General features: G+C 46.0%; 2 protein-coding genes across 6 annotated transcripts in view; both read right to left on the bottom strand.

Annotated features, from left to right (window-relative positions):
* Positions 1 to 335: 335 nt before the first annotated feature.
* LOC148775935 (ral guanine nucleotide dissociation stimulator-like) lies at positions 336 to 4,948 on the bottom strand. The gene is made up of 6 exons (XM_088841876.1): positions 4,539 to 4,948; positions 4,011 to 4,121; positions 3,185 to 3,378; positions 2,492 to 2,551; positions 1,353 to 1,546; positions 336 to 1,077 (listed from the first exon to the last, which is right to left on the bottom strand). Exons 1-6 carry the CDS (start codon positions 4,671 to 4,673, stop codon positions 887 to 889), a joined length of 885 nt encoding a protein of 294 aa, XP_088698002.1. The 5' UTR covers positions 4,674 to 4,948; the 3' UTR covers positions 336 to 886.
* A 12,589-nt stretch (positions 4,949 to 17,537) lies between these two features.
* The window catches only part of CHRM3 (cholinergic receptor muscarinic 3), a 610,458-nt gene continuing 600,074 nt past the window's right edge, over positions 17,538 to 27,921 (bottom strand). For all 5 annotated transcript variants that reach the window (XM_055425739.2, XM_055425741.2, XM_055425740.2 and 2 more), the window contains one exon: positions 17,538 to 20,771. In XM_055425739.2, coding sequence (XP_055281714.1) covers positions 18,980 to 20,771 — 1,792 coding nt within the window. In that variant the 3' untranslated portion in view covers positions 17,538 to 18,979. The remainder of the gene's footprint in view (positions 20,772 to 27,921) is intronic.

Genomic DNA, 27,921 nt, shown 5'->3' with positions numbered 1-27,921 from the left:
ATGTGTGGCAGAGAGGACACTGCAACACAGATGAAGAAGTGGAAACGGAAACACTAATGGACACTCCCACCGCAGGTCCTCACAAAAGCAACTAGACAGGAATCGAGGAATGCCCACATTCCGCTCCTGCATCAACCCGAAAGAAGGAAACGCAGAACGTCACAAGCCTGCAGACAGGACTTCAGGGCAGCACTATGCACATGAGCCACAGGTGAAAATAGCCCTAACGTCCATCAGCAGATGAGGGGAGAGTCGAGTGCAGGGCCTTCCCAGACTGCAGGATTATCGGCGTCAAATGACGCAGATGCTCTGGAATAGACAATAGATGGGGTCATGTAACCTAGTGAATGTTCTCCATGCCGCTCACACGGACAGTTAAAAAAGTCAAAGAATTCAGTTTCTATCTACGTTTACTTTATCTCATAGAAAAAATAAGTTTGTACATGTAATAAAAAATACAAATACATATTAAGAGAGGGAATTATCGGGGTGGAGAGACAGGCTCCAGGGCTGGTGCTTGCTCGGGGGCAGCACACCATCCGCCTGGGAAGGAGAGGCTTGCTGACGATCTGGGAGCAGCTCCAGGGGTGTTAGGGGAAGAACTGGCTCCAGTGCCTTAGCTGCTTGCAAAGCTGGGTCTGCTGGGGTCTCTAGAGCCACAGCTGATAACACCGGAGCCACAGCTGATTGCAAAGCACGGAGGAGCTCCAGAGCCAAGGCAGAGCCCTGGCCAAGGTTGGCTTAAGCCTGGGGACTGAGGCTGTAGAAGCAGCGCTGGGACAGGATTTCCGGGTGGTTCAGGCTCTGAAAGGGGAAGAGAGCTGTTTCTTGCACGTTCTCTGGATCTAGAAGTGGAGCCTGGAGGTCCTTTTCCTCGCTTCCGAGCTTAAGTGAGAGCCTCCGCATGAGCAGGCTGCGGCTCTGTGTTTGGAGCTGGCGTGTTTACGTGATGCAGACCTTGAACTTGCATGGGGGCTGGGCTTTGAGCTTGCTCTGACTGTGGAGCTGTGGCAGGTAGTAGGGGTGCTGTTGGCTCCAGGACTGATGATGTTTCCAGAGCTTCTTCTCCAGCGGGTGCTGTATCTCCCAGAAGAGAAATCACTGTCAGTAAGAATGCTGGTCCATGGATCCCAAAGACAGGAAGCGACTTGCTACTTAGCCCTGACATCTCAATCCAAGAAGCCACCTACCCCCAGGAAGTCCTCCCAGGCTGCAGTCCAGGGGAAGAGGGATCTGAGCCTCCTCAATGCTCCTGGCCCAGTTCCAGCCTCAGGAAACTCTGCTCTCTGTGGCCCAGCCCCCTCGCTTCCTTATCCGCCCCGTCCTCCTCACGCGCCCCCAGTCCTCCTCACCAGGCCCCTCTGCCTCAGTGGGCTCCAGGGTCTCCAGCTGCGCCAGGAGATGGCGGGCTCGCTGCTCCAGGTCCGAGTCGGGCATGTTGAGCTCTAGGTAAGCGAGGAGCATCTTCAGGCAGGCAAAGTCTGGGGCCTGCTGGAAATCCTCAGGGTAAAGGTGCAGCCAGGTGCCCAGGATGGAGGCCATGGCCCTGGGAGGAGTCAAGTGGGCAGCAGAGTCAGCGACTTGTCCTTCCCGCCACACTGCACTCCAGGGCCGCCCTGCGGGGACCTGGGCCTCTGTGCCTTCTGCCCGTGCCCACCCAGAGGTCAGTTCTCCTCCGCGGTCAATCTCACCTGGCAGACCAGGCAGAGGAGGCCTGGACTCGGGGGAGGGGGGCAGGCCGCGAACAAGCCTGTTCAAGTGACAGCCCTTGATCCATGGTGTGACCATCTGTCCGCTTCCTGAGGGCAGCCTGACACAGCGCACTGTCCCTCTCCCTGCCCCTTCCCCTGGTGTCACCACTGCGTGGGAGGCAGGGCGTCTACTCTGGTCACTGCACATTGGGAACATGTAGGCGTCCCAGGAGTATCGGCCGAAAAGGGCACACAGAGACTCTCATCTGCCCAGGCTTCCTGCGGGCCTCCTAACAGCTCAGATTTACCTCCTACATCTACAGGCTGCCTCGTCCAGTAGGGACGGCCCTGAGATTCCTCCCTCCACTGACACTTATCCTTTACCAGTGAGGGCTCATCTGTCCCCTGAGTGTCAGTGGGTCCCCTGAGCTCCAGCTGAGCACCCCCGCTGAGGATCCACCAGACAGTGAGCAGGATGCTGTCCACACTTTGTGTTCTGGGTCCCAGGATTGGGGGTAGAGGCAGGACTGGGATGGACAGGGGCCCGGTGTAGACTCTCACAGGGTGGACTCTGACCTCTGACTTCCCAGATGCTGCTCACAGCACCCCAGACCCCTCCACAGCTCTCTTGGCCTCCTTTCCTATTTTCTGTGAGAAGCCCCCCAGACCTTGGCCCCCAGTAGGAACCAGAAGCTATGTGGGATCCAGGATTCTGCCAGCCCTGCCCCTCCAGCAACCCCATTACTCCAGGCAGTTCCTGGCAAAGGGAGTCGCTACCCCTTGAGTCACCATCCACTCACATTTTCAGCTGGTGCAGGGGTCCACCATCCTCATCGCAGTAAGGGAGGATGCATCCGTACCTACAGGAGGCCAAGAAGGCGTGTCATGGACCGTACTGGAGACATGCCCAGATGTGATGGCTAGTGTGACAGGGCTTTCCCCCCTAACTCGACCCCTACCCTGGGAGAACTGAAGCCCTGTGGGGCAGGACTGCTGTCTGCTTGATGCACTACATGATACTTGTTTCTAGAAAAGTGCCTGTACCTCGTGCACCTTCCTCTATATTTCAAGAACTAATGAGCTCAAACAGCCCCATCCGAGGGCCTGGGGCACCACTGATCACTCCCAGGGCCACTTGCTCTCAATCACCCAGGACAGGGCACCTCTCACGTCTCACCTTGGAATTGGGAAAACGCTTTGGGCCCAAGTCAAAGGCACAGAGATAACCTTGACAGAGGCTTCCTCGAGGGGAGGAGGAGCGAGACGACTCAGCACAACCACAGCCTTTCCAGGGGTCCAGCTTTCCAGAAAGCACTTTCGAGGATGCACCCAAGTAGTCCCCACAGTCACCCTGGGGGCTGCTCCTCCCTTCCCCCTCCTGTGCAGAGGAGGCCAACTGGGGCTCAGAGAAGTTGAGAGACGTTTCCACGACTCACAGCTGGAAGCTGACCGAGTCTCCCGCAAGTCCCCAGTGGGGGAGGGCAGGTTCTCACCTGGTGAAGAGAAGGTCCAACACCTGCTGGGGGGTGCCAAAGGCCCTGTAGGTGCCCAGGAATGTGGGGAGGTAGGAGGGGTCACTGCCCAGGCAGGCAGGCACCAGGTTGCCCACCAACATCTCCAGTCTGCGTTTCTGGACGCTCCACAGCCTGCAGGTCTCGTTCCTGTCCCCTGTGGACACAGTTTCCCCCTGGGGTGGAACACAGCACAGACACGAGTCAGAGGCAGCACCAACAACTCCAGGAAGTCAGGGGCTGGAGCTCAGACTGAGTCCCCGAGCCTCCAGGACTCATGGCAGGAGGAGGGGCAGGAGTGCCGTCCACAGAATAAACGTCCTGGCATCACGAGTGACCTGGCACTGGGCCATGGTTCTGTGTGTCAGCGTCTCGGGGCAGTTTGTATGGACAGCTCCCCTTGTGCTGAGTGCATCATCCCTGTGGTGGTTACCACAGCATCCCATTCTGGGGATGAGAACTGGGGTGAGAGGGGCTGATCCTGGGGTGAGAGTATTCAGGATGCTCAGGGCCACACGGATACCTGGGGATGGAGTTTATAAAGGACACCCTCTAGAAACACGAGGAAAGGCTCCTGGGGGAATACAAAGTGAAATCCCTTCACATTTTCTTTCTGAGATTCCCACATGTAGGGGAACAGTGGTTTTGCATCTGGACAAGTCAGGGCCTAGGCCGCCAGGGCATGTTGCAGAATTGACTTTCCCAATATTCTTTGGAAGCAGGACCCTAGGAGGGACCCAGGGAGGGCCAGGGCGGTCTGGGACCCGGAACTTCCTGGGTGTAGGGTCACTTCCCAGCTGGCACTCACCTTGTGCCCGCCCTGGGCTCTGTTGCTGGTGTGTGGCTCCTGCCCGTCGTGCGGGGAGATGGAGCAAGGAGCTCCGTGGACCGGCTCCTGTCTGCAGTCCCGTGAGGAGCCCTGTGAACACAGTGCCCGGCAGCCAGGCAGAGAGTCTCAGGGCACCAGCCAGGTGTCTGTGGTGCTTCTCCGAACCCCAGACGAGATATCTCCCCTCCAGACACACACCCAGCACTCTCTGCACAGACCTCCACCGAGGATGCAGACACCCGACCACCTGAGGGGCCTTGGATCCACGCTGGCACAGAGAAGAGCACCTCAGGGACCCTGTTTCCCCACTGCCAGCCTGTCCTCAGGTGTGACCGTGACAGGACCACCAGGTCCCCACGTGCCCACCAACCTGTTCCTGCCCAGAGGGGGAGTCTCCCCTCAGTCCCCCTTCCCCCACATGGAGATGAGGGCTGCTGGTGCTGCCCGGGGAGGGCTCCCAGTGGTGGCGAGGCCTGATGTGGCCAGCTGTCAGTTGCCTGCTGTTACCTTAGTTGATCTCCTGGTAAAGGACCAGAGGCATCCGGGTTGAGCCCTGAACCGCCTGAAACATCTGAAAAACCTCTCCCTCCAGGGTTTCCTGAAGCAGAAGCCCTGGTCAGTCGAGACACAGCTGGAGAACATCCTTCTGGATGAAGTCTCTCCAGCCAAGTGAGCCAACTGGCTGTGGGGCTGTTGCTAGAAGGTGGGTGCCTGGTTACAGGGTTCCGAGTTCTGTTAGGGTCTGCCATCAAGGAAGTGACTTCACTTCCTGGGGGCCCCTTCCTTGGATTGACAGTTGACACCTCTGCACATAGCCCTCGGGATACTGACCGCTCATCCCGCATCCACGCAGCCCCGAGTCTCCCACAGTTTCACCGCACAGCCCTCCACACAGCTCCCGGGCAGGCTCTGTGTGCAGCTCTGAGGAGACAGACCTGGGTCCAGACTCACCTCCCGATTCCTACCTGTTCTCTCTCCTGGATGAGTCCTCGTGTCTCTCAAGGCCTGTCCGTGTCCCCACCTGCACACGGGGGATGATGCCTGCATGGACTTCTAGGGATGTCCTCAGACATAGGTGGGATGAGTCCTGGAAAATGTGGGAGTCCGTGTCTCAGGCAGACAGTGCTTGCAACCCCTGTATATTCTTATTACCTTCCTCATATCTGTCCCTCTTCTGATCCCACCCCATAGGCTTTATTATATTCACTGTGTACCTGTGTGTGTGTGTGGAGTGCTCACTCCAAGAGGTGAAAAGAAAACTACTCACACATGGGGAGGGATAGGCATGAGCTTCCTAAGATCCTCCCTGGTGACTCAGATGTTAAAGACTCTTTCTTCAGTGCAGGAGACCCAGGTTCAATCCCTGGGTTGGGAAGATTCCCCAGAGAAGGGAATGGCAACCCTCTCCAGTATTCCTGCCTGTAGAAATCTATGTTCAGATGAGCTTGGTGTTCTACAGACCATGGGGTCACAAACAGTTGGACACAACTGAAGAACTAACACTTCGTTTTTTTCACTTTCCTAAGATCTTCAGTTCAGTTCAGTTCAGTTCAGTCGCTCAGTCGTGTCCGACTCTTTGCAACCCCATGAATCACAGCACTCCAGGCCTCCCTGTCCATCACCAACTCCCAGAGTTCACTCAAACTCATGTCCATTGAGTTGGTGATGCCATCCAGCCATCTCATCCTCTGTCGTCCCCTTCTCCTCCTGCCCCCAATCCCTCCCAGCATCAGAGTCTTTTCCAGTGAGTCAACTCATTGCATGAGGTGGCCAAAGTATTGGAGTTTCAGCTTCAGCATCAGTCCTTCCAATGAACACCTAGGACTGATCTCCATTAGAATGGACTGGTTGGATCTCCTCACAGTCCAAGGGACTCTCAAGAATCTTCTCCAACACCACAGTTCAAAAGCATCAATTCTTCGGCTATCAGCTTTCCTAAGATCTTAGGGTTCCTAATTATCAAAGCAATCCCTTCATGGGGCTCACAGCCTGGTAGACTTGGCTTCTCTGGCTGGACTCACAGTGGCCAGGGACAGATTGGGAGATGACGGGCTGCCAGCATCAGACAGACTTGACCATCTGATTTGCTGCCACCTTTATGTCCCTATCCTTAAACGCCCCTCCTCAAGACTGAGGCTGGCTGTCTCATTTTATCCAGGCCCAACTCCAGTATAAACAGAACCACTTCAGCAGGATGAAAAGGATTTTTAGTTAGCTAGAGGAAAAGGCTCCTTGGCCTCACCTGAAATCCCGATAAGTAGTTGCTCCCAGTGACTTCATTAGGAAAGGGGCTTAGATCTTATCTAACTTTATAAGTGTCTAATTTACTTTGGCCACCTCATGCGACGAGTTGACTCACTGGAAAAGACTCTGATGCTGGGAAAGGTTGGGGGCGGGAGGAGAGGGGGACGATGGAGAATGAGATGGCTGGATGGCATCACCGACTCTGTGGACATGAGTTTGAGTGAACTCCGGGAGTTGGTGATGGACAGGGAGGCCTGGCGTGCTGTGATTCATGGGGTCGCGGAGAGTCGGACACGACTGAGCGACTGAACTGAACTGAACTGAAGTTTTAATTGGTCCCTCCTCCACCCCCCACATCCATGCAGCAGCAGCTCCATCTCCCCACCTGCTCAGTCCAGGACCCCAGAGCTCCACTGGCTCCCTCTTTCGTCCTCACCCCCACAGGCCATCACCCCATCCCTTGGCCTTGGAGCCTGTCTAGAATGCATTCCTCACCCCTCTGCCCTTCCTTCCCCTCTCCTAGTCCAGGCCCCTGCCAACAGCGTCCCTGATTCAGTTTCTTCTGTTTCTCACTCTCTCTGATCCAGGAGGAGGAGGTTGAGCAGACAAATCTGATCCTGTCACTCCGCTGACAAATGGGAAACCTATCAGCCGCACTCTGGGGAAAAGCTCCAGTCCTCAGCCAGACCTCAAGCCCCTCCTCCTGCCAGCAGACCCCTAGCCTGCTCCCCTCAGTCCAGCCACACTGGTCTCTGGCTGTTCTTCCAAGGATGCCCCCTCCCCAACCTTCTAAAACCCCAGACGGGGACCCCACTGAACTCTTTACCTGGATGGACTCCTCCTTCAGGTCTTGCTGGAGGTTGCTTCCAGTGCTCCCTGTTCCTCCCCCAAGGCTCTTTCCATAGTTCTGGGAGTTGTCCTTCTTGCCGGCTGGGCCCCAGTGCTTGCCAGAGGATATGGCAGGAGGCTAGGACCCGAGGTGACCTCAGGTGCTCAGACCTGGTAATGCTTCAGCCACTGGTGGGCAGGTAAGAACAGAGGGCTCTGTCGCTGCCTGGTGACCAGGGAGAAGCCTCACAGTGCTTTCTGACCTTGCCACCTGGCTGGTTTTCCAGTCGTAATTTAGAGACCAAGAAAGCAAGCCAGAGCCAGGGTGGACCTCCAGAGCCCCAGCTCCCGCCCAGGCCTCACCCCCTTCAGTCTCCTAGGTTGGTCTCTTCAGTTCAGTTCAGTTCAGTTCAGTCGCTCAGTCGTGTCCAACTCTCCGCGACCCCATGAATCACAGCACACCAGACCTCCCTGTCCATCACCAACTCCCGGAGTTCACTCAAACTCATGTCCATCGAGTCAGTGATGCCATCCAGCCATCTCATTCTCTGTCGTCCCCGTCTCCTCCCACCCCCAATTCTTCCTAGCATCAGACTCTTTTCCAGTGAGTCAACTTGACGCATGAGGTGGCCAAAGTATTGTAGTTTCAGCTTTAGCATTAGTTAAGGATCAGTGAAAGGTGCAGATGCTGACTTCTGTTTCACCATGTGGTTGGTATGGCTGGTACATCATTTTTATTCTTTTGTTAAATGTGCCTGGGACTATTCCAGAATCCAGGAGTGCCTGCCGACTTGGAGCTTACAGCCTAGTGTGGGGAGACTGATTATTGATACATTTACCTGGATCTAGACTCTCCCATCTGTCTCCAACTACTACCCCATCGCTCCTTGTCCTTAATGCAAACACTGTCAGATGCATGTCTAGACTCCCCTCCCACTGCTCTGATGGAAAGACCTATCTGGGAGAAGAACATTCTGGGTGGAGCAAATAGCCAGTGCACAGGTGTGTTCAAGGGATTCAAATAGGCCAGCATGCCGGGGTGGGTGGGAGGGCAGCGTGGGATGAACCCTTGGAGGAAAGTGTAGTAGGAGGTGTGCTTTCCTCCCAGGGAGGTGAGGGCAAGAGGACTTCTGGCCCAGGAGTGGCAGGATGGACACCTAGTAACTGGATTTCTCTGGTTGCTGAAGCTAAGACTGTAGGGGACAAGAGAGGAGTCTTGGGACCATGAAGGGCTGTTGCAATGGGCTGAGAAGAGGCTGGATTCTGGTTCTAAGTGGAAGACAGAGCAGACAGGATTTACTGTTTGAGGGGATGTAGGGTTCGAGGGGATCTCAGATGCTTCTGACCATCAGAAAGGCTGAAATCATCAGTGTCAAAGTCAGTTGGAGAAGGTGTTTGGGGAGGGGGAGATGAGGAGCTCACCTTTGAACATGACCACCTCTGAACTGAGTAGATGACCTCTAGCAGTGATGCTGGTTACATGCTGAGGATATAAGAGCCAGGAATTCACAGGAGATCTAGGCTGGAAATCAAGGTTTGGGAGTCACGGGCAGATGGCATTTAAAGCCCTGGAACTAGCTGAGACCATCCAGAGAGTGAAGGTGCAAACAAAAGAGTGAAACATGTGTCTGTGTTGTGGGTGGGGTGGATAGTAGAGTAGACTGAACTGGAGAAGCCGAGCGGTAAGAGGGAAACCAGGCAGGAAGCTGGAGGTGGGTAAGGCCTAGTGAAGGGAGTGTTTTCTGGAGAAGGGGATGGCCATCTGGAGCAAATGTTGGTGGGACAAGATGAAGACTGAGGTGGGAATCCCAGGTTTCAGCAACACGGAGGCCACGGATAACCCCGACAGGACAGCTGGGTGAATGGTGGGGATGAAGTCTGAGTGGAGTGGATTCTAGAGAGAACCGGAGGAGCAGGTGAAGGGGAGTCTAGACAAGTCTCTTGACGGTGTTTGCTTTAAAGAGGAAGGGAGTGGGGCAGCGGCTAGAGGGAGGTGAGCATACTGATGCAGGGCAGAGGAGAGGGGCTGGAGCCACGTCCTAGAGCACAGCGCGCAGCTTCACAGGAGCCAGAGCCCCTCACGCAGAGACAAGAGCGAGAACAGCCTGGTGAGCAGACGTGGCTGGTGCTGGCGGGGGGTGCTTGTCCCAGTCCTCGCTCTCTTCTCATTATTTTTTAACTTGTGAGATATGTTTACAGAAAGGCACACAAAACACACATATACCACTTTACCAATGATGTAGGTACCCGTGTAACCATCACCTGGGGTTCAAAAATAATAGTAACACCTCAAAAAACTCTTCCCAGTGCCCCTCTCCAGTCAGAATCTTTCCTTCTGCCCCAGATAGAGCACCAGTCTGCCTTCACCGATGTTATTTCAAAAATAATTTTGCATCTGAATGTACTCTGGAACCATTTGGGCTGTTATTTAACTTTGTCTTTTTAAAATTTTAGTTGATTTTTTCCAGCTTTATCAATGTATGATTGATGAATAAAATGTAAGCTATTTAAAGTGTCCAGTGTGATATTTGATATGAGTATACATAGTGAACTGAACTGAACTGATACATAGTGAAATAATTCTCATTTTAATTAATACATCTATTACCACACATATTTACTTTCCTTTAGGTAAGAATATGTAAGTTCTATTTTCTTAGCAAATTTTAACTATATAATGTAGTGTTATCAACTATATATAGTCACCATGTTATACATTAGATCCTGAGACTTTATTCATCTTATAACTGAAGGCTTATATCCTTTTACCAACCTTTCCCTATTTCTCCTACCTAAGCCCTGGAAACACACTGTTCAAATCTTTCACTCATTTTTTAAAATTGGGTTGCTATTTTAGTTCTTTATTGTTGCATAAAAAACACCCTAAAACTTAGTGGCTTATCACCAACAATAATGTACCTTGTTCACAAATCTTCAATATGAGCAGGGCTTGGCTTCAGTTGGGATGATTCAAGGCTGGGATCTGGATTATCTAGACAAGGGCTTCTTCACTGCACGGGGGTCCAGATACTGTCAGATTTCTTACAGAGCAGCCTGTTCCCCCAGAGCAAGCACTGCAAGACATCCAGCCAGGAGCTGCAAGGCTTCTTCTGATATAGTCTTGCAAGTCCTGTGCGTGCCAAGTCGCTTCTGTCCAACTCTCTGTGACCCCATGGACTGTAACCCACCAGACTCCTCTATCCATGGGATTCTCCAGGCAAGAATGCTAGAGTGGGTTGCCATGCCCTCCTCCAGGGGATGTTCCCAACCCAGGGATCGAACCTGAGTCTCTTATATTGCTTGCATCGGCAGGCAGGTTCTTTACCACTAGCGCCACCTGGGAAGCCCTTGCAGGTCCCAGATGTGTTCTATTCATCAGGCAAGTCACAAAGGCCAGCTAGATTCAAGGGAAGGGAAATTAGATGTCACCTTTCACTGTGAGGAATAGCGAGGAATGTTTATTTCCTGCAGTTACAGGTTTTTTTTCTTATTGATTTATAGAAGTTCTTCATATAGTCTGCATTTGCCTAATGTCATTATATGTTTTGGAATGCTCTCTTCCATTAGCTTTCTTTTCACTCTCTTTATATCTTTCCCCACTTTGCGGCTAATGCTTTTTGAATCTTGTTTAAGAACTTTTTCTCTCCCTCAGGGTCATGAAAACACTCTCTTAAAAAAAGCTTTCCAACCTCTATCTCTAAAAGCTTTCTATGCTTTTTAAATTTAGGCCTTGAATCCACCTTTATTTTAGTGTGTGGTGAAGTAGAAGTCTTTTTCCCCTATACATGTTTAAGGGCCACTGATTCAGAATATAATTTTCTCACTATCCTAGTGTGCCAATTCTGGCAGATATCAACTGTTAGTGTGTGTAAATGTCTTTTTTATTAGTCTGAATGTTTCCTTGATATCTGTCTTGGCAAGATGTTTCAAGCTCATCTTGTACATTGCCTGCTCAAGACTAGAATCAGCTATTTCTTCAAGATGCCTTGGTTTCCTTTATTAAGAAAGGAATCCTCCGGGTTAATCACTGATTTTAGATCTTTCCCATGGGAAAAGTTAGAAATTACATGTATGGTAAAATACTCTGAGTGTATATTGATACATCCAATTCAAATAGAAACTGTATAGCTTTTACTTAATTTCTTCTGTTACATCTGTATCTCCTTTCCTCTACACTGACAATTCTGATTCTCTAGGAGACCAGAAATAATTAAATTTGAATATCTAATTAGTCACTTGTTTTATCTCAACTTATGGACACACAGGTTCAGAATCATAATATCCCTAATACCACACAAGACATAGGATATACAAATAAATGGAAAGATATTCTATCCTTATGGATTGGAAGAATTAATATTGTTAAAATGTCCATACTATCTAAAGAAACCTATATGAGTCAATACAATTCCTATCAAAATTCCAATGCATTTTTTCACAGAAAAAGGGACAATAACCCTCAAATTCGTATGGAAACAAAAACGACCCTGAACAGCCTAAGCAATCCTGAGAAAGGAGAACAAAGCTGTCAGCATCATATCCCTACTTTCAGATTCTATTACAAAGCTGTAGTAATCAAAGCAGTATGGCATTGTCATAAAAACAGATGCACAGATCAATGCGATGGAATAGAGAGCCCAGAAATAAACCCACATGTATATGGTCAAGTAATTTACAACAAATATGGCAAGAATATACAACGGGAGAAAGGACAGTCTCTACAATCAATGCTGCTGGGAAAACCGGACAGTTACCCATAACACAATCAAACTGGACCACTATCTTACATCATACACAAAAATAGATTCAAAATCATTTAAAGTCTTGACTAAAAGACCTGAAATTGTAAACCAGCTGGTAAAGGACTAGCTCCTTAACATAAGTCTTGGCAATGAATTTTTGGATCTGACTCCAAAAGTAAACATTGACAGTTAGGGATTTCATCATCTAAAAAGCCTCTGCACAGCAAAGGAAACCAAATGAAACAGCCATGGGGAGGGGGGAAAAGATAAACAACATTTCTTTGAAAAAGAGAAAAATAATATCTCCTTCAAAGTATTATAAAAAATTAATAAACAGAAACCTCAAAGGGAGTTGGGAAACCAGAAAGGGGTGCTCTCAAGCTCTGTGAGGACAGCAGAGTCCAACAGGAAGAACTTCTCTCCTGGCAAGGACTTGGCCTCTGAGAAGCCATAGACTCTGTTTACTGGAGCCCTCCCAACTTTCTTTGCCCCTCAGGAAAAGTTTTCCCCTTCCCTTGTGTCGAAGGGCTTGCACGAAGCTTGCCAACGTTGCAGAACCCAAATAAATCCATCTTTGCTGTAGAAATAACTGGTAGTCTTTGTGTTAGATCCACAGCATATATCTAGAAATATTTTTCTTCATATGCAGTCTGAAAATTAGGATTGTGTGTGCATAGATAGTTAATACATGCTTAATTCATAGTCCTAAATACAGGGTATTGCTTTGAGTTACACCAGCAGCAATGTTCATGATGAAAGTTCTAGTGCATATAAAAGAGAGAAGTCAATGCAAATAACAGTCTGTTTCAGAATTTTCTCTTCAGTGTAAATACTCTACCCTTTTATACAATAAAAAGCTGTAGCTGTATTATAGACCTTGGATTAAAAAGAAAACCAACCACATTCTTTGTTTATATATAGTTTTATTTCCTTATTTCACTATTAAACTTAGGGGATAATATCACCATAAAGTTGCAGGCATCATTTTATAGTACAGACAATTAACTTATTTTTAGGAATAAAAATGGCATATGACATATCTAAAAAGACTACTGAGGAAGTGCTGGACACTAGGAAATAAAAACAGGTAAAATTCAGTGCCTTTGATAAAGATGGGAAAACTAGTCTTAGATGCAACTATGATACATGCCTTTTGCTTACAAAGCAAATATATAGCCATCTCTTTGGACAGTGGTTTCTACATCCTCATGAATTAGAAGGATGCGAGCATCACTGAACACTTCATAGACATTTTCCAGAAAGCTTTCTGCCAAAAAAAAAAATCAATGTGCTAATTCACTGACTTGGAAGCCTATTTTAATTATTCTTCAAACCTGCACCAAACTTAGAGACAGTTCCCATGTGTTTGAAAAGAGGGGGGCATTCCTGAAAATGTCACCTTCCCATAGCCCTAACCACAAGCCCCAAAGAAGTTTCTCTGGAGTGTTATATGTAGAAGGCTGAAAATACCATGTGTTATATAAGGGATGAATAGTGGATATGAGGAGAGGGCTATTGTTCAATGCTTGCAGAACAGAATAGATTCCGTCCTAACTTTCATGCCAAGCAAAACTACATGCAAGGATGTTTTAAGCCAAACTACAGAACTTCACCTGTACAAACAGAAGACCTATTTATAGACTCTCCAGGCTCTCCCAATATTTCACTTACTAGGACTAAGTAAGAGTTGACTAATCTGGTAAAAAGTTTCTGAATACTAGGGATCAAGAGTGGATTTTCTTTCTTCCCTGTCCTCTTAATTATATTTATTACTTCAAATCTGTTAAAATGTTTCTCCTTGTTGCTTAGTAATATTTTATTAGAAAATCTTCATCTGAATGAACCATTTTTCATTTAATTCACTTTCCCAGCCCAAAGACCTCTGGCTGCAGTTGAAACGTGGGGCATGATGTTCACGTAATTCTGATAACTATTTGCTGTATTAATCATAAAGGGTTTATTAAACATTCAACAACATTTATTGAATGTCTACTGTATGACAGATACTGTGCTAGCCACAGGATGAATAAAACCCGCTTTCTATCATCAAGGAAATCACAGAATCTAGGATAAATAGTTTGGGATTTGGAATGTAAATTACAGAATTAATAAGTATTTTGGATTTCAAGAAAGAACAAAAATAAACCTTTCTAATCTGGGGATAATATTTTAGGATAAGGTTATTTAGGTAAGCAAAGTGTTATTAATACTTCTCTGCGATTGAGGGTATGGCCTGCTTTTCCCTTTATTTTTCATGTAGAATTTCTCACGCAACTCAGATGAGAGCCACTTTGGATTTGGGTGATTATTTGGGGGTATTCCAAGCCAGGATAAGAGTAGTAGACTCCTGAGTCTTCCTGATTCTATCAGGGCAACTACAGTCTTAAAATTAAACTAAAGTGTTTGGGGGTCCACTTCATATGTTCAAGTGCACTGTCCATCTCTGTGTGATGCAGTAAATGTAACCTGTGTCCAATTAACAACAAGACTAACACTTGCCTACTTTGAAATGCAGTGGCAAAAATATTATGCATTTACAAACTTGTGTTGAATATAGTTACTTTATGAACTTGTTTTTCTTTATCCATTTTTATAATCTCAACATGAGCCTCCTTTCTCAGACAGAAAAAGAAAATGTAATTCCCTGTTCTAAAGAGCTCTCAGCTACCATCCTGAAACCAATCTCCTGGGTCCTGAATACAAGGCATGAATCCTGGTAGAGACTGAATTCCTACAATATAGAGTCATGAAAACACAAGGAAAGTCAGCCTAACCTAGGACTGTAAAGGGAAACAGAAAACACTCTTTTAGAGGAGGTGGTATTAATACAAGTAGAGATGCCAGATTGAAGAAACGATCGCTGTTTAGGGTGTTGTGTTCTACAGTTTCAGTCCATTTTGAGAAATGCCACAGAGAAACCAAAACAAACACTAACTACCCAGCAACTCTGCTTTTAAGGTTGTCAGGCCTTACTTAGGTGATCATCCTGGACTGAGGTATTTGCAATACAATTCTAGGTTTATCCACAAATTGTGAGAGTTCCTTAGAGTTTGCTGTATTGAAATATAAGGAAATAACTCTGATGGATATATAAAGTCAGAATGCTTCAAGTGTTCATCCGACTAAGAATTTACATTCATCATGGTAGTTATTTACCTAATGCCCTGCCTCAATTTGACCTGTTTGCTACAAGAAGGCAAATTAAGATGCTTTTATGTTGCTAATGAGTAGGAGCAGATGGAGATGACCCAGTGAGTTTAAGGGTAAGTTAAAGTATGGCACAGGGCACATAATTACTTGTTGACAGAACTGGGCCAAGAGTTCAGGGTTCCTCATGCTAAGTTCAGAGCTTCTCTGAGTACCTTCACTTGTCCTCTGAAGTTGCTGTGATGAACTGTCCGGTTTATCAACTATATGTCCCCATCTGGGAATCTTCTCTACTCAGATAAGTCTTGGGGCACCCAGAATGATCCCCAGGCTCTGCCTCTGTTTCACATTGTCTCCAACAGGCTTCTCCACTGTGCCTGAGCCTTGGTGTCCTTTCCCTTCCTAAGAGACCCGAGGCAGCTAACTCTGCATCAGAGCTGTGCACCTCCCTTCTCACAAGTGATGCACAAAGGGCTCTCACCCTGTTCCAGAGCAACGAACTTGCCTATCTGTACATAGAGGGGGTTGACAGAGAAAGCTGCTATGCCTTCTAGATCTTTAGCTCCTGCAACTTCTAAAGCTTGTGCCTTCTTACCTTTATTTTTTCTACCAGAATCTAGAACTATTATATGTGAAAGAGTGAATAGAAATGGAACTTATTTGGAGATTCAAGGCTAGATTTGAAGTCAAAGATGATTCAGGATAATACAGAGAACTAGAGAAAGGCCACAGGTAGGTGATGCATAAAAGAGAGCAGTGAAAGTGAAAAGTGCAAGTGTTAGTCACTCAGTTGTGTCTGACTCTGTGACCCCATAAACTATGGCCTATCAGACTCCTCTGTCCATGGAATTCTCCAGACAAGAATACTGGAGTGGGTTGCTATTCCCTTCTCCAGGAGATCTGCCTGACCCAGGGATTGAACACAGTTCTCCTGCATTGCAGGCAGATTCTTTACCATCTGAGCCACCAGGGAAAAGGGCAGAATCAGGGGGAATACAGGATCATAGAGCTCACATCTCTTATCCAACTGGTAGACCCTGGAGAATAGAGAATGGAAGAACATGTGTGTGTATGGGTGGGGGTAGATTCCTCACATGTAGTTTGTTTAGGTTTGATTCTTTTACTCTCTCAATTTTACAGAATCATGAAAACTCTGCAAACCTCATTCTTATGGAATGAAGCAATTTGATTCCCATTTTGGGGATGATCATATGTAAATGCTGAATACCTTTGCTGATGACAAGTCCTTTGAGAAATGCATGGTCCAGTTTTAAACATTTCACTACATCTTTGATTATACTTCTAAATTCTTTGTGTTCAAAATAATTTTTCTTATTTTCCTTTTCTGATAATGATCTAAGAGTTGGACATACATTTCTATTAACAGAGTCAGTGGGACATACATTTCTATAAACAGAGTCAGTCAGTTTTTAAAAGCAGTTTACACCCACAGAATTATTTAAAAATAATTCTATAAAAAAACCAATAACACAAAAAGAGAGCTGATGTCTTAGATGTCTTTCACGTCTTCCATTATCAACATCATAGAGGGACAAGATTCAGGAGATAATCATGTTTAAGTAGACCTGTTATTAAATTTCACAGTTTCACTAAAGCTTAGGGTTTCTCCATGTCTTAAATTTAATTCTATCTTTTTAAAATACAGGTAACCATTTTTCAAGAGGGAGGCAAGATAGGATTTTCAAAGAGAATGGGAATTACTGATATACAGGGAGACTTGAATCAGCATTCACAAATTTATTAGTGCCAGGCCAACGTGAGTAATAAAATATAGATGCACTTGCTCACTAGACATTTCACAGGTTGATAACATAACATTCGATAGTCTGCTACACACGTTAGAAAATAGTCTGTTTTTTCTTACTCTTTGGTCAAATGTGGGCCAAAAAAAACCACGCTTTCAATTATGCAGATTTGCTTTTTTCCCCTTGTCATGTGATTTCAAACACACTGGTGGAGGGTTGCTTTGATCAGTTCCCATCAGGTTTAACTAGAATAGTATTAGACCGTTACAATAAAGTTGCAGTTGACTTTTTACCACCTAGACAGAGTTATGTACCTCCTGACACCAACAGGATGACTTTTTCCTCTTCTTAGCAACAAGAAAGCACAATATACCCTACTCATTGCTCAAGTGGACCTTAATAATCACTTTCAAGGGACACACCATTGCTGAAGACTGAAGAGTAATATTTATCAACATTAAATAGACACTTGGTGAAATATGCATAAATATGTCTTCTTATAAACATAACATGAAATTAAATAGTTCAGGAACACAGACACCACTGAGTACAGTTCCACTGTTGTCAAAATCTGCTGTAAACACCAGCTCACACTGAACACAGAAGCAGCTTCTAACCCGGCTCCGGGTTCACGACACAGAGACCCTGTACAGACAGAAGATTTCTCCTCAGCCCCCCACCTCCCACCCCTCCCACTCCCCACGCAGCCCCCACAAAAGGAGAAAAGGAACCCCAACAACTAGAGCAGCAACACAGACGACAGCCACAGCAGCGCCCCTCCCCTCCCCCGAACAGAACAGTTAGCATTTGGGCCAATTCAGAAGAGAACACAAAAATCACTTTTTAGAAACGTACTAAAGAAATCAGTTTGCAGCAATACTTTCCAGAGTGTAATACTTTCTTCAGAGGATTTGGGACTTGCCAACCCCCACCTATTCTGGGTGAAGGTCACACAATGAACACCAGAAAGCATTGACCACAGCAAAGTGACATGAGGTTTAAGCCCTTTTGCATTTAAAGATGCTGAGTAGCAAAAAATTGAATCCTGTGTTCCTCTCTGGCCCTCACGAGGTCTCTTCTGCTTTGCCCCAGGTAATGTTGTGCATGAAATTCAAATGTGACACTATTATTAAATTTCAAGCAGGTACGATAGCAAAGGTTTTGGTTGGAAACATTCAGATTTGGACCATTAAATTCAAACCCGTGGATGTGACCCATTCTTTGGGCACAGAGGGAGCCCCCATTTGATTTAGCTTTGTTGAGGGTGTCAACAAAGGCGACAACTTACTCAGAATCTGGTCATACCCTGGTGTTCATCTGACTCACTAGGCTGACTGTCCTACACAGATCAGCCCAGAGAGCCTGGCTGTTGTCTGCTGCCTGTTCTCCAGGAAAACAGCCCTGGTTTCCAAAACACTACTGGGTTTATTTCACTTTGACATTGTGTTAGGATCCTAGAGAAACTTTAGTCACCAAAGTACTGAAAGCATCTATTGCCGGAGTAATTTGCCAGTTCATTAATTCCCATTATATTATATACACTATGTGTGTGTGCGTGGAATTCACACACATACACACACACACACACACACACACACATATATATACATATATACTTATATATCTTTTATTTGTACGAAACTCGAACTGCACAAAACAGTACTTTGCAAGAATCAAGTCCACAAAGAGAGTTTAATGACACACCGATGAGAAGACGGGGAGCTCCACTGGGACGAGGAGGTGCTGTTTTGCAATGTATGAAAGAATTTCAGAACCATGATTCACTAGCCTGACATGTTCCACGTGGGATCCGATGGACACTCTGGGGATCCTTGGAGAGCATGTGACAACTGGGCCAGCTAGTTATGCTCACCGGGATTCCAAAGCTAATGGGAATTAAAAGACCCAGGCAGACCAATCTGGGTGTGTAATTGCTACGAAAAAATTATTTCCTTCTCTTTAAGAAAAAACAAAGTCTATTGCAGAATAAATTCCTTCATATTCAGTAATGAGCTTACTTATTTTTGGCTGAACAGGTACTTGACTTTTGATATTAAAATGGGTTTATTTAATGGACCGGGAAACAGGCAGCTTCTTTCGCGTCTGGGTGATAAAAACATGTTTATCAGTGCCAGAGATGACCCCCACCCTCGCCTTACTCCCTCCTAAGGTTTGTGGGTTGATGTGTGCGTTCGGTGACGGCTATTGAATGCACCCCATTCTACAAGGCCTGCTCAGGCACCCGCTTGTGGAAAATGACCGACTGTCTCTGCTGGTACTGCTGCTTGCGTCTCTTCCTCTTGTCACACTGGCACAACAGCAGCATCTTGAAAGTGTTTCTGAATGCTTTGTTGCACAGGGCGTAGCACACGGGGTTCACGGTGCTGTTGATGTAGCACAGCCAGTAGCCCAGATTCCAATAGGTTTTGGGGATGCAGCTGTCGCAAAAGGTGTTCACCAGAACCATGATATTGTAGGGGGTCCAGGTGATGATGAAGGCAAGCAGGATGGCGCTGAGGGTCTGGGCCGCTTTCTTCTCCTTGATGAGGGACATCCGTTTCCGCTTAGTGATCTGGCTTCTGGTCTTCAGAGCAAACCTTTTGGCTAGTGTAGCTTCCTTGAAGGACAGAGGTAGAGTGGCCGTGGCCTTACCCACCGAGGAGTTGACATCAGAGGCCTTGGCTGTGTCCACGGCAGACTCTAACTGGATGGGAAGCTTGGAGAAGCTTTTCTGAAAGCTGCCTCCGTCGTCCATGCTCTGCTGGGCCTGAAGTTTGCTGGGTTTCCTCTCCAAACCCACCGTGCCCAGCTCCTCCTCTGGCACCTGCAGGTTGTCCGATGAGGGTAGTTTGGTGGAGTTGAGGATGGTGCTGTGACCTGGGAGCTTGAGCACGATGGAGTAGATGGCTCTGGTCTCCGAGCCAATGTCCTCCTCGTCAGAGGAGGCGGAGTTCTCCAGGGAGGCAGCAGCATCATTGTTATTCCAGCTGTCACTGCTGCTGTGGTCTTGGTCCATCTGCTCGGCGCTTGGTTTCCAGCTCTTGGTTGTGAACCAGAAGTGGCAGCGTCCGTACTTCCTCCTGGCTGAGCGTTTCATGCTCTGCTGCTGGAGCTCATAGCTGCTGCAGCTTCGAGAACTGCCTGTGGGGTGGACAAAGTTCTCTGCCTCGGCCTCTGTTCCAGAGGCTTGCAGCCCAGCAAGTTCTTTGGTACGTTTTTCAGTTTCCTTATAGATCCTCCAGTATAAAATAGTCATGATGGTGACAGGCATATAAAAGGCAGCGATGGCCGTACCGAAGGTGATGGTGGGCTCGCTGAGGAACTGGATGAAACACTCCCCTGGAGGCACAGTTCTCTTCCCAACAAAGTATTGCCAGAACAAGATGGCGGGAGCCCAAAGGATGAAGGAGATGACCCAAGCCAAACCTATCATCACACCAGCTCGCTTTGTTGTTCGTTTGGCTCGGTACGTGAGTGGCCTCGTGATGGAAAAGTATCTGTCAAAGCTGATGACCAGAAGGTTCATGACGGAGGCATTGCTAGCCACGTAGTCAATGGATAGCCAGAGGTCACAGGCCAGGTTCCCTAACGCCCATCGGTTCATGATGATGTAGGTAGTAAATAGATTCATCGAAATGACCCCAATAATCAGGTCAGCACAGGCCAGACTTAAGAGGAAGTAGTTGTTAACTGTCTTCAGCTGCTTGTTGACCTTGAATGCCACTATCACCAGAATGTTGCCAATGATGGTCACCAAGGCCAGAACGCCCGTTAAGAAAGCAATGAAGACCACCTGCCAGATGGTATGACCTCCTAGAGGGTCACTGGTGGTGCCATTTGGAGAGGAGAGATTCCCAGCTGCCCGAGAAACGTTGTAGCTGCCAAAACGAGTAACCGTTCCTGGGGGCAGCCCTGTATCCGAAGGGCCGTGAATCCAGGAAGAGCTGATGTTCAGAAACAAGGGTGAGGTTGTATTGTTATTGTGCAAGGTCATGGTGACTCTCTGACATAGTCTGGGGAGAAAAGAGAAAAGATGGCGTCAGGACCATTACTGCCCTCGCTGGATTTGTTTTCTGTATTGCATCCTCTAAAAGACATGGAAGACATATCACTGGATGATGTGTGTGCCCCCAAGGACTGTAGCCCGCCAGGCTCCTCTGTCCATGAGATTCTCCAGGCAAGAATACTGGAGTGAGTTGCCATTTCTTTCTCCAGGCTATCTTTTCGACCCAGGGATGAACCTGGGTCTCCTACACTGCAGGCGGAGTCTACATGCTGAACCACCAGGGGAGCCCTATTAATATGAACCTGAGACGGGCCTGCACATCAGGTTCATTCTCTCATTTTAAAGATCATGAGTTGTCAACTTTATTTTGATACAAATAAATAAATTAAATCAAGATGAGGAGCACAGGGCAGGCACAGATGAGTTTGTTCGAGGTAGCACAAAATTAGCTGGTGGCATGCACTGAGCTTTGTGTTTTTTCTCCACATTTTCCACATGTCTACAGACCACAAATACTTCCACATGATGGCGCTATCAAACAAAGTCTTCCTTCTCATATTTTGAAAAGTAGGGGAAATATTATAGATGCGATTATGATATCCAACACCACTTTATTCTCATGCTACATGAAAAGTTGATCTTACTCATTTGCATTTTATCCACCTGGGCATTTACCTATCCCAGGCTTTAGGTATAAGCAACTCTAAGGCAATTCCAGCCACGTAAGCCTCATTGGAATCAGCAACAACAGCAAGGGGAGCAGTAAGCATATAATCACGTCACTTTATATTTTGTCTTTGATACACAGTTAGAAAAAGGAATGTACTGTTTTTTTGTAATAGTTGGGAACAGTATACAAGGCAGCTATCTTTTGCTTGATAATATGCAGAACCCTAACGAGACTGTTCTGAACAGTGAACCAAACCAGCACTGAATATTTCTAGTATTTACGTAGGTAATCTCTAGTTATGAAAAAGCATTTAGTACCATACATTTAGTACCATATGCAATAAATAGTCGCAAAAGTAAAATTAGCTTTTTGAAAAAAATTGTTTTTTTAATTTGGCAGCACTGGGTCTTAGTTTTAGCACATGTGATCTTTTTCACCTGTGGCATGCAGAATCTTTTTTAAAGTTGTGACTTGTGGGATCTAGTTCCCTAATCAGGGATCCAACCTGGAGCCCTTGCATTGCAAGCAGAGTCTTAACCACTGGACCACATGGGAAGTCCCAGTTCTTTTTTATTTTTTAATTCTATATTATAGTGATTTACAATGTTGTGTTACTTTCAGGTGTATAGCAAAGTGATTCAGTTACACATACACATATATTCATTCTTCTTCAGATTCTTTTCACGTAGAGGTTATTATAGAACATGAGTAGAGTTCCCTGTTTGATATATAATAGGTCCTTGTTGATTGTTTATTTTATATATAGTAGTACATATATTGGAGAAGGCAATGGCAACCCACTCCAGTACTCTTGCCTGGAAAATCCCATGGACGGAGGAGCTTGTAGGCTGCAGTCCATGGGCTCGCGAAGAGTCAGACACGACTGAGCAGCTTCACTTTCACTTTTCACTTTCATGCACTGTTGAAGGAAATGGCAACCCACTCCAGTATTCTTGCCTGGAGAATCCCAGGGACAGTGGAGCCTGGTGGGCTGCCGTCTATGGGGTTGCACAGAGTTGGACACTACTGAAGCGACTTAGTAGCAGCAGCAGCAGTACATATATGCTAATCTCAAACTCCTAATTTATCCCTCCCCCACCCACATTTCTACTTTCAGTTCAGTTCAGTTCAGTCGCTCAGTCGTGTCTGACTCTCCATGACCCCATGAATCACAGCATGCCAGGTTGGAAATCATAAATTTGTTTTCAAAATCTGTAAGTCTGTTTCTGTTTTGTAAATACATTTGTATCACTTTTTTTTTTTTTGCAATTAGTTCTGTCAGTCCCTTGTTACCAAATAAATAAGTGACCAAGAATGGTGATAACGAATGCATCTCTAGTAAGATCCTCTGTACGGTCAGGGAAAGCCTTAGGTTGAGACCTGCTTCAACCTCTTAGAAGTCCCCAGGCTTGTACTTTCACATCACAGCTGACTCTGGGATTCTCATACTGCCAGTCTTTGTGAGCTTTATTCAGTGGATCATTCCTCAATGAGTGTCATACCAAAAATTCAACATTTGAGAATCACAACAAAAATCTACTGAGACCATGGTCTACTGTGTTGCAGCTCTGGGTTAAAAGTGTTCAACTGTCAACGTTTACAGTGCAAATATGCTGACACATGTACATGGTAAGAGTCATAAATTAAGCCTTTAGATACTGCAAGTAGGGGCAGCTCTCAAAGGAGTGCAGTGTTCACAGAATGCCTTCTGGAAACAACTTAAGGAGTAGCAGGAAGATTCTGGAGTCCCAAAGGCATAGATTCAAAGCTTAGTTCAAAAACTTCCTAAGGGTGAGATCTTGGGTATTATTTAACCTCTTTGAGTCCCAGTTTCCTCACTGAGAAAGGAATATGAAACATTTTATATAATGGAAATATTTCAACCTAGAATCCAATGGTAACTGGTCAAAGAAAGTTTCTCTCATCAAAGTTGGCTTAAAACTCTACATTCAGAAAACTAAGCTCATGGCATCCGATCCCATCAGTTTCAGTTCAGTTCAGTTCAGTCGCTCAGTCGTGTCCAACTCTCCGCGACCCCATGAATCACAGCACGCCAGGCCTCCCTGTCCATCACCAACTCCCAGAGTTCACTCAAACTCATGTCCACAGAGTCGGTGATGCCATCCAGCCATCTCATTCTCCGTCGTCCCCTTCTCCTCCCGCCCCCAACCTTTCCCAGCATCAGAGTCTTTTCCAGTGAGTCAACTCGTCGCATGAGGTGGCCCAAGTATTGGAGTTTCAGCTTTAGCATCAGTCCCTCCAATGAACATCCAGGATTGATCTCCTTTAGAATGGACTGGTTGGATCTCCTTGCAGTATAAGAGACTCTCAAGAGTCTTCTCCAACACCACAGTTCAAAAGCATCCATTCTTCAGCGATCAGCTTTCTTCACAGTCCAACTCTCACATCCATACATGACCACAGGAAAAACCATTGCCTTGACTAGACGGACCTTGGTTGGCAAAGTAATGTCTCTGCTTTTTAATATATTATCAAGGTTGGTCATAACTTTCCTTCCAAGGAGCAAGCGTCTTTTAATTTCATGGCTGCAATCAGCATCTGCAGTGATTTTGGAGCCCAAAAAAATAAAGTCTGACACTGTTTCCACTGTTTTTCCATCTATTTCCCATGAAGTGATGGGACCAGATGCCATGATCTTTGTTTTCTGAATGTTGAGCTTCAAGCCAACCTTTTCACTCTCCTCTTTCACTTTCATCAAGAGGCTTTTGAGTTCCATCCGATCCCATCACTTCATGGCAAATAGATGGGAACAGTGGAAACAGTGGCTGACTTTATTTTTCTGGGCTTCAAAATCACTGCAGATGGTGACTGCAGCCATGAAATTAAAAGATGCTTGCTCTGTTATGACCAACCTAGACAGCTTATTAAAAAGCAGAGACATTACTTTGCCAATAAAGGTCTGTCTAGTCAAAGCTATGGTTTTTCCAGTAGTAATGTATGGATGTGAGAGTTGGACCATAAAGAAAGTTGAGCGCCAAAGAATTGATGCTTTTGATATATGGTGTTGGAGAAGACTCTTGAGAGTCCGTTGGACTGCAAGGAGATCCAACCAGTCCATCCTAAAGGAAATCAGTCCTGAATATTCATTGGAAGAACTGATGCTGAAGCTGAAACTCCAACACTTTGGCAACCTAATGCTAAGAACTGACTCATTTGAAATGACCCTGATGCTGGGAAATGTTAAAGGCAGGAGGAGAAGGAGAAGACAGAGAACGAGATGGTTGGATGGCATCACTGACTCAATGGACATGAGTTTGAGTAAACTCTGAGAGTTGGTGATGGGCAGGGAGGCCTGGTGTGCTGTAGTCCATGGGGTCACAAAGAGCTGGACACTACTGAGTGACTGAACTGAACTGAAAGTACTTAGACCAGAGCTTGCTTATAGTACATGCTGCATAAGTGCAGTGTCTGCCATTTTATTTTATTTTTATTTTATTCTCTACTGAACACTGAATTTACTTTGCTGTGGTGGTCAAAGAGCTCAACTTAATGCAATAAAAAAATGATAGAAGGAAATATTTATTAGACACTTCCTACATGGTGCACATTTTGCAAATTGTCATATGCACTATCTTATTTAATTTTTAAAATAACATCATTTTTAACAGGAACTTGAGACCCAGATGGTTAAGTAATTTGTCTAAGAATCAAGCTAATGAGTAAAGTTTTAAGGGACAGAGATTCATCCCCAGGTAATCTGAGCCTATTGCCTCTTTGTTTAACTGTGGTTTCCTCTGCCTCACCATCAGGTCATCCACATAACCATGCTGGACTTAGTCACTCAGTCGTGTCTGACTCTTTGTGACCTGGTGGGCTGTAGCCCTCCTAACTGGGTACAATTGATTACATACCTCTTTAAAGTCTAACTGAAGAATATTTAAAGTGACTATATACGGTATATATGTATCGTGTGTACACATATATGACTGGACATATGCAAGCACACACACCTTTACATTCATAAATACACTTAGATACATTCACTTCAGCACCATTTGCAATAGTAGAATGTTGTAACTAGTCTAAATGTATTAATATATTACAGAGAAAGTGAAAGTGAAGTTGCTCATTCGTGTTCAACTCTTTGCTACCCCATGGACTGTAGTCTACCAGGGTACTCTATCCTTGCAATTTTCCAGGCAAGAATACTGGAGTGGGTTGCCTAGTTTAAAAACTGTATAATCCATCACTATTTCCTCATAGATCAAATCTACATTGCACTAATTTCCAATGACAGGTAATTGCTGCTGTGTTTTTTTTTCTTCATTTCTTTTTACTTTTCTGGGTATTATTAGGTGCTGTCAGCTCATCTATATCTCCAGCTCCCTCTCAAAGGGATGTCCATATTTAGGAAGGGCTACATGCTCTTTTCCAGTGAGTCAACTCGTCGCATGAGGTGGCCAAAGTATTGGAGTTTCAGCTTTAGCATCACTCCTTCCAATGAACACCCACGATTGATCTCCTTTAGATGGACTGGTTGGATCTCCTTGCAGTCCAAGGGACTCTCAAGGATTGGGGGCGGGAGGAGAAGGGGACGACAGAGAATGAGATGGCTGGATGGCATCACCAACTCGATGGACATGAGTTTGAGTGAACTCCGGGAGTTGGTGATGGACAGGGAGGCCTGGCGTGCTGTGATTCATGGGGTCGCAAAGAGTCGGACATGACTGAGTGACTGAACTGAAATGAACTGAACTGAACATGCTCTTTGGGGTACTCAACAGCATTTACGATTTCTTCCAAGGTCCATAGGGATTCCCTGGTAGCTCAGCTGGTAAAGAATCTGCCTGCAATGCGGGAGACCTGGGTTCACTCCCTGGGTTGGGAAGATCCCCTGGAGAAGGGAATAGCTACCCACTCCAGTATTCTGGCCTGGAGAATTCCATGGACTGTATAGTCCATGGGATCACAAAGAGTCAGACATGACTGAGCAAGTTCTGCTTTCACTTTCCAAGGTACATATATGGAAAGTCAATATGCTCTCCCTTCTCCATGCAGATCCCAGTTTGGCATAGTTCTAAAGGTGTTTGCCTTCGTACCTCCTCCACCGCACCTACAGCTACACATATGAGATCAGCCTTGTCTTTAGTGAGACACCTTTGCCTCAGAAATTAATGACCACTCTTCTATTAGGGGGTTGAGGATTTCTCTCCAAAGTTCTCCACTATGAGTTTGTTCAGATAAGGATTATTTTTTTTTCTATCACTCTTACGCATTTCTCTTTTTCAGACACCATACCCTTGCTAATTTTTTATATACAGACAACCCCAAGATTTTTGACTTTATAATGGTATAAAAGTGATATGCATTCCAGCAGAAATCATACTTTGAATTTTGTTGTCTTCTCCAGGTAAGTGATATGAGTTATGGGATTTTCTCATGATACTAGGCAGTGGTGGAGAGCCACAGGTCTGTCAGCTGCATGATCAAGAGGGTAAACACTTGGCACACTAACAACCTTTCTGTACCCAGACAACCATTCTGGTTTTCACTTTCAGTACAGTATTCAGTAAACAATATGAACCATTCAACTTCATTATAAAATAAGCTTTGTATGAGATGTTTTTGTCCAACTATAGGCTCATGTGAGTGAATGTCCTAAGTAGGTCAGGCTAAGCTATATGTTAGGTAGGTTAGGTGTATTACACGCATTTTCAACTTACAATGGGTTCATCAGGAGTATCCTTATCATAAGTTGAGGAAGATCTGTGCTCTCTGAACAGCTTTTATATTCCCACCACCTTTCACTCCACAGCTTCCTTGACACAGCAGCTAAGCCCCCTTGTCAGGGCTTCCCTGGTGGCTCAGTGGTTAAGAATCCGCCTGCCAATACAGGAGATATGGCTTCTATCCCTGGATATGGCTTCGATCCCTGGTCTGGGAAGATCCCACATGCCACAGAGCAACTAAGCCCGTGCACCACAATTACTGAGCCTGTGCTCTAGAGCCTAGGAGCTGCAACTACTGAGCCCACATGCCACAACTACTGAAGCCTTCACGCCACAGCGAGAAAGCACTGCAATGAGAAGCCTGTGTACCACAATGAAGAGTTTCAGCCCCTGCTAGCCACAATTGGAGAAGAGCCAGTGCAGCAATAAAGACCCCACTCAGCCAAAAATACATGCATAAACAAAATATATATATAAAAAAATGTCTCTTGTCCTCTGCTAGGGTTGTGTTCAGCTGATTTTACATTCCTTGCTTCATCCTCCTCCCGCTCACTCCGGTCACTGGTGTGCTCTGGATCTTATGTAACCTTCTTCAGCACCTTTTAAAGTACCTTAAATACTAAGTTTCCTCTCCCATGTCATATGGAATTGATCACATCCTGCAGAACTATTTTCATCACTTAGGCCATGCTGATATTATTATAAACAAATACCATGGCTAATAATCCCAGTGCTTTATATAAAATATACCAGTCCTCTTTTTCTTTTTTTGCTTTTTATCAAGACCATGCAATGGA

This window comes from Moschus berezovskii, chromosome 12 (genome assembly GCF_049115385.1).
Source record: "Moschus berezovskii isolate FMDL1 chromosome 12, NW_MosBer_1.0, whole genome shotgun sequence".
Taxonomy (NCBI): domain Eukaryota; kingdom Metazoa; phylum Chordata; class Mammalia; order Artiodactyla; family Moschidae; genus Moschus; species Moschus berezovskii.
Note: the sequence above shows the minus strand (reverse complement) of the source record. Positions and strands in the feature narration are given on the sequence as shown.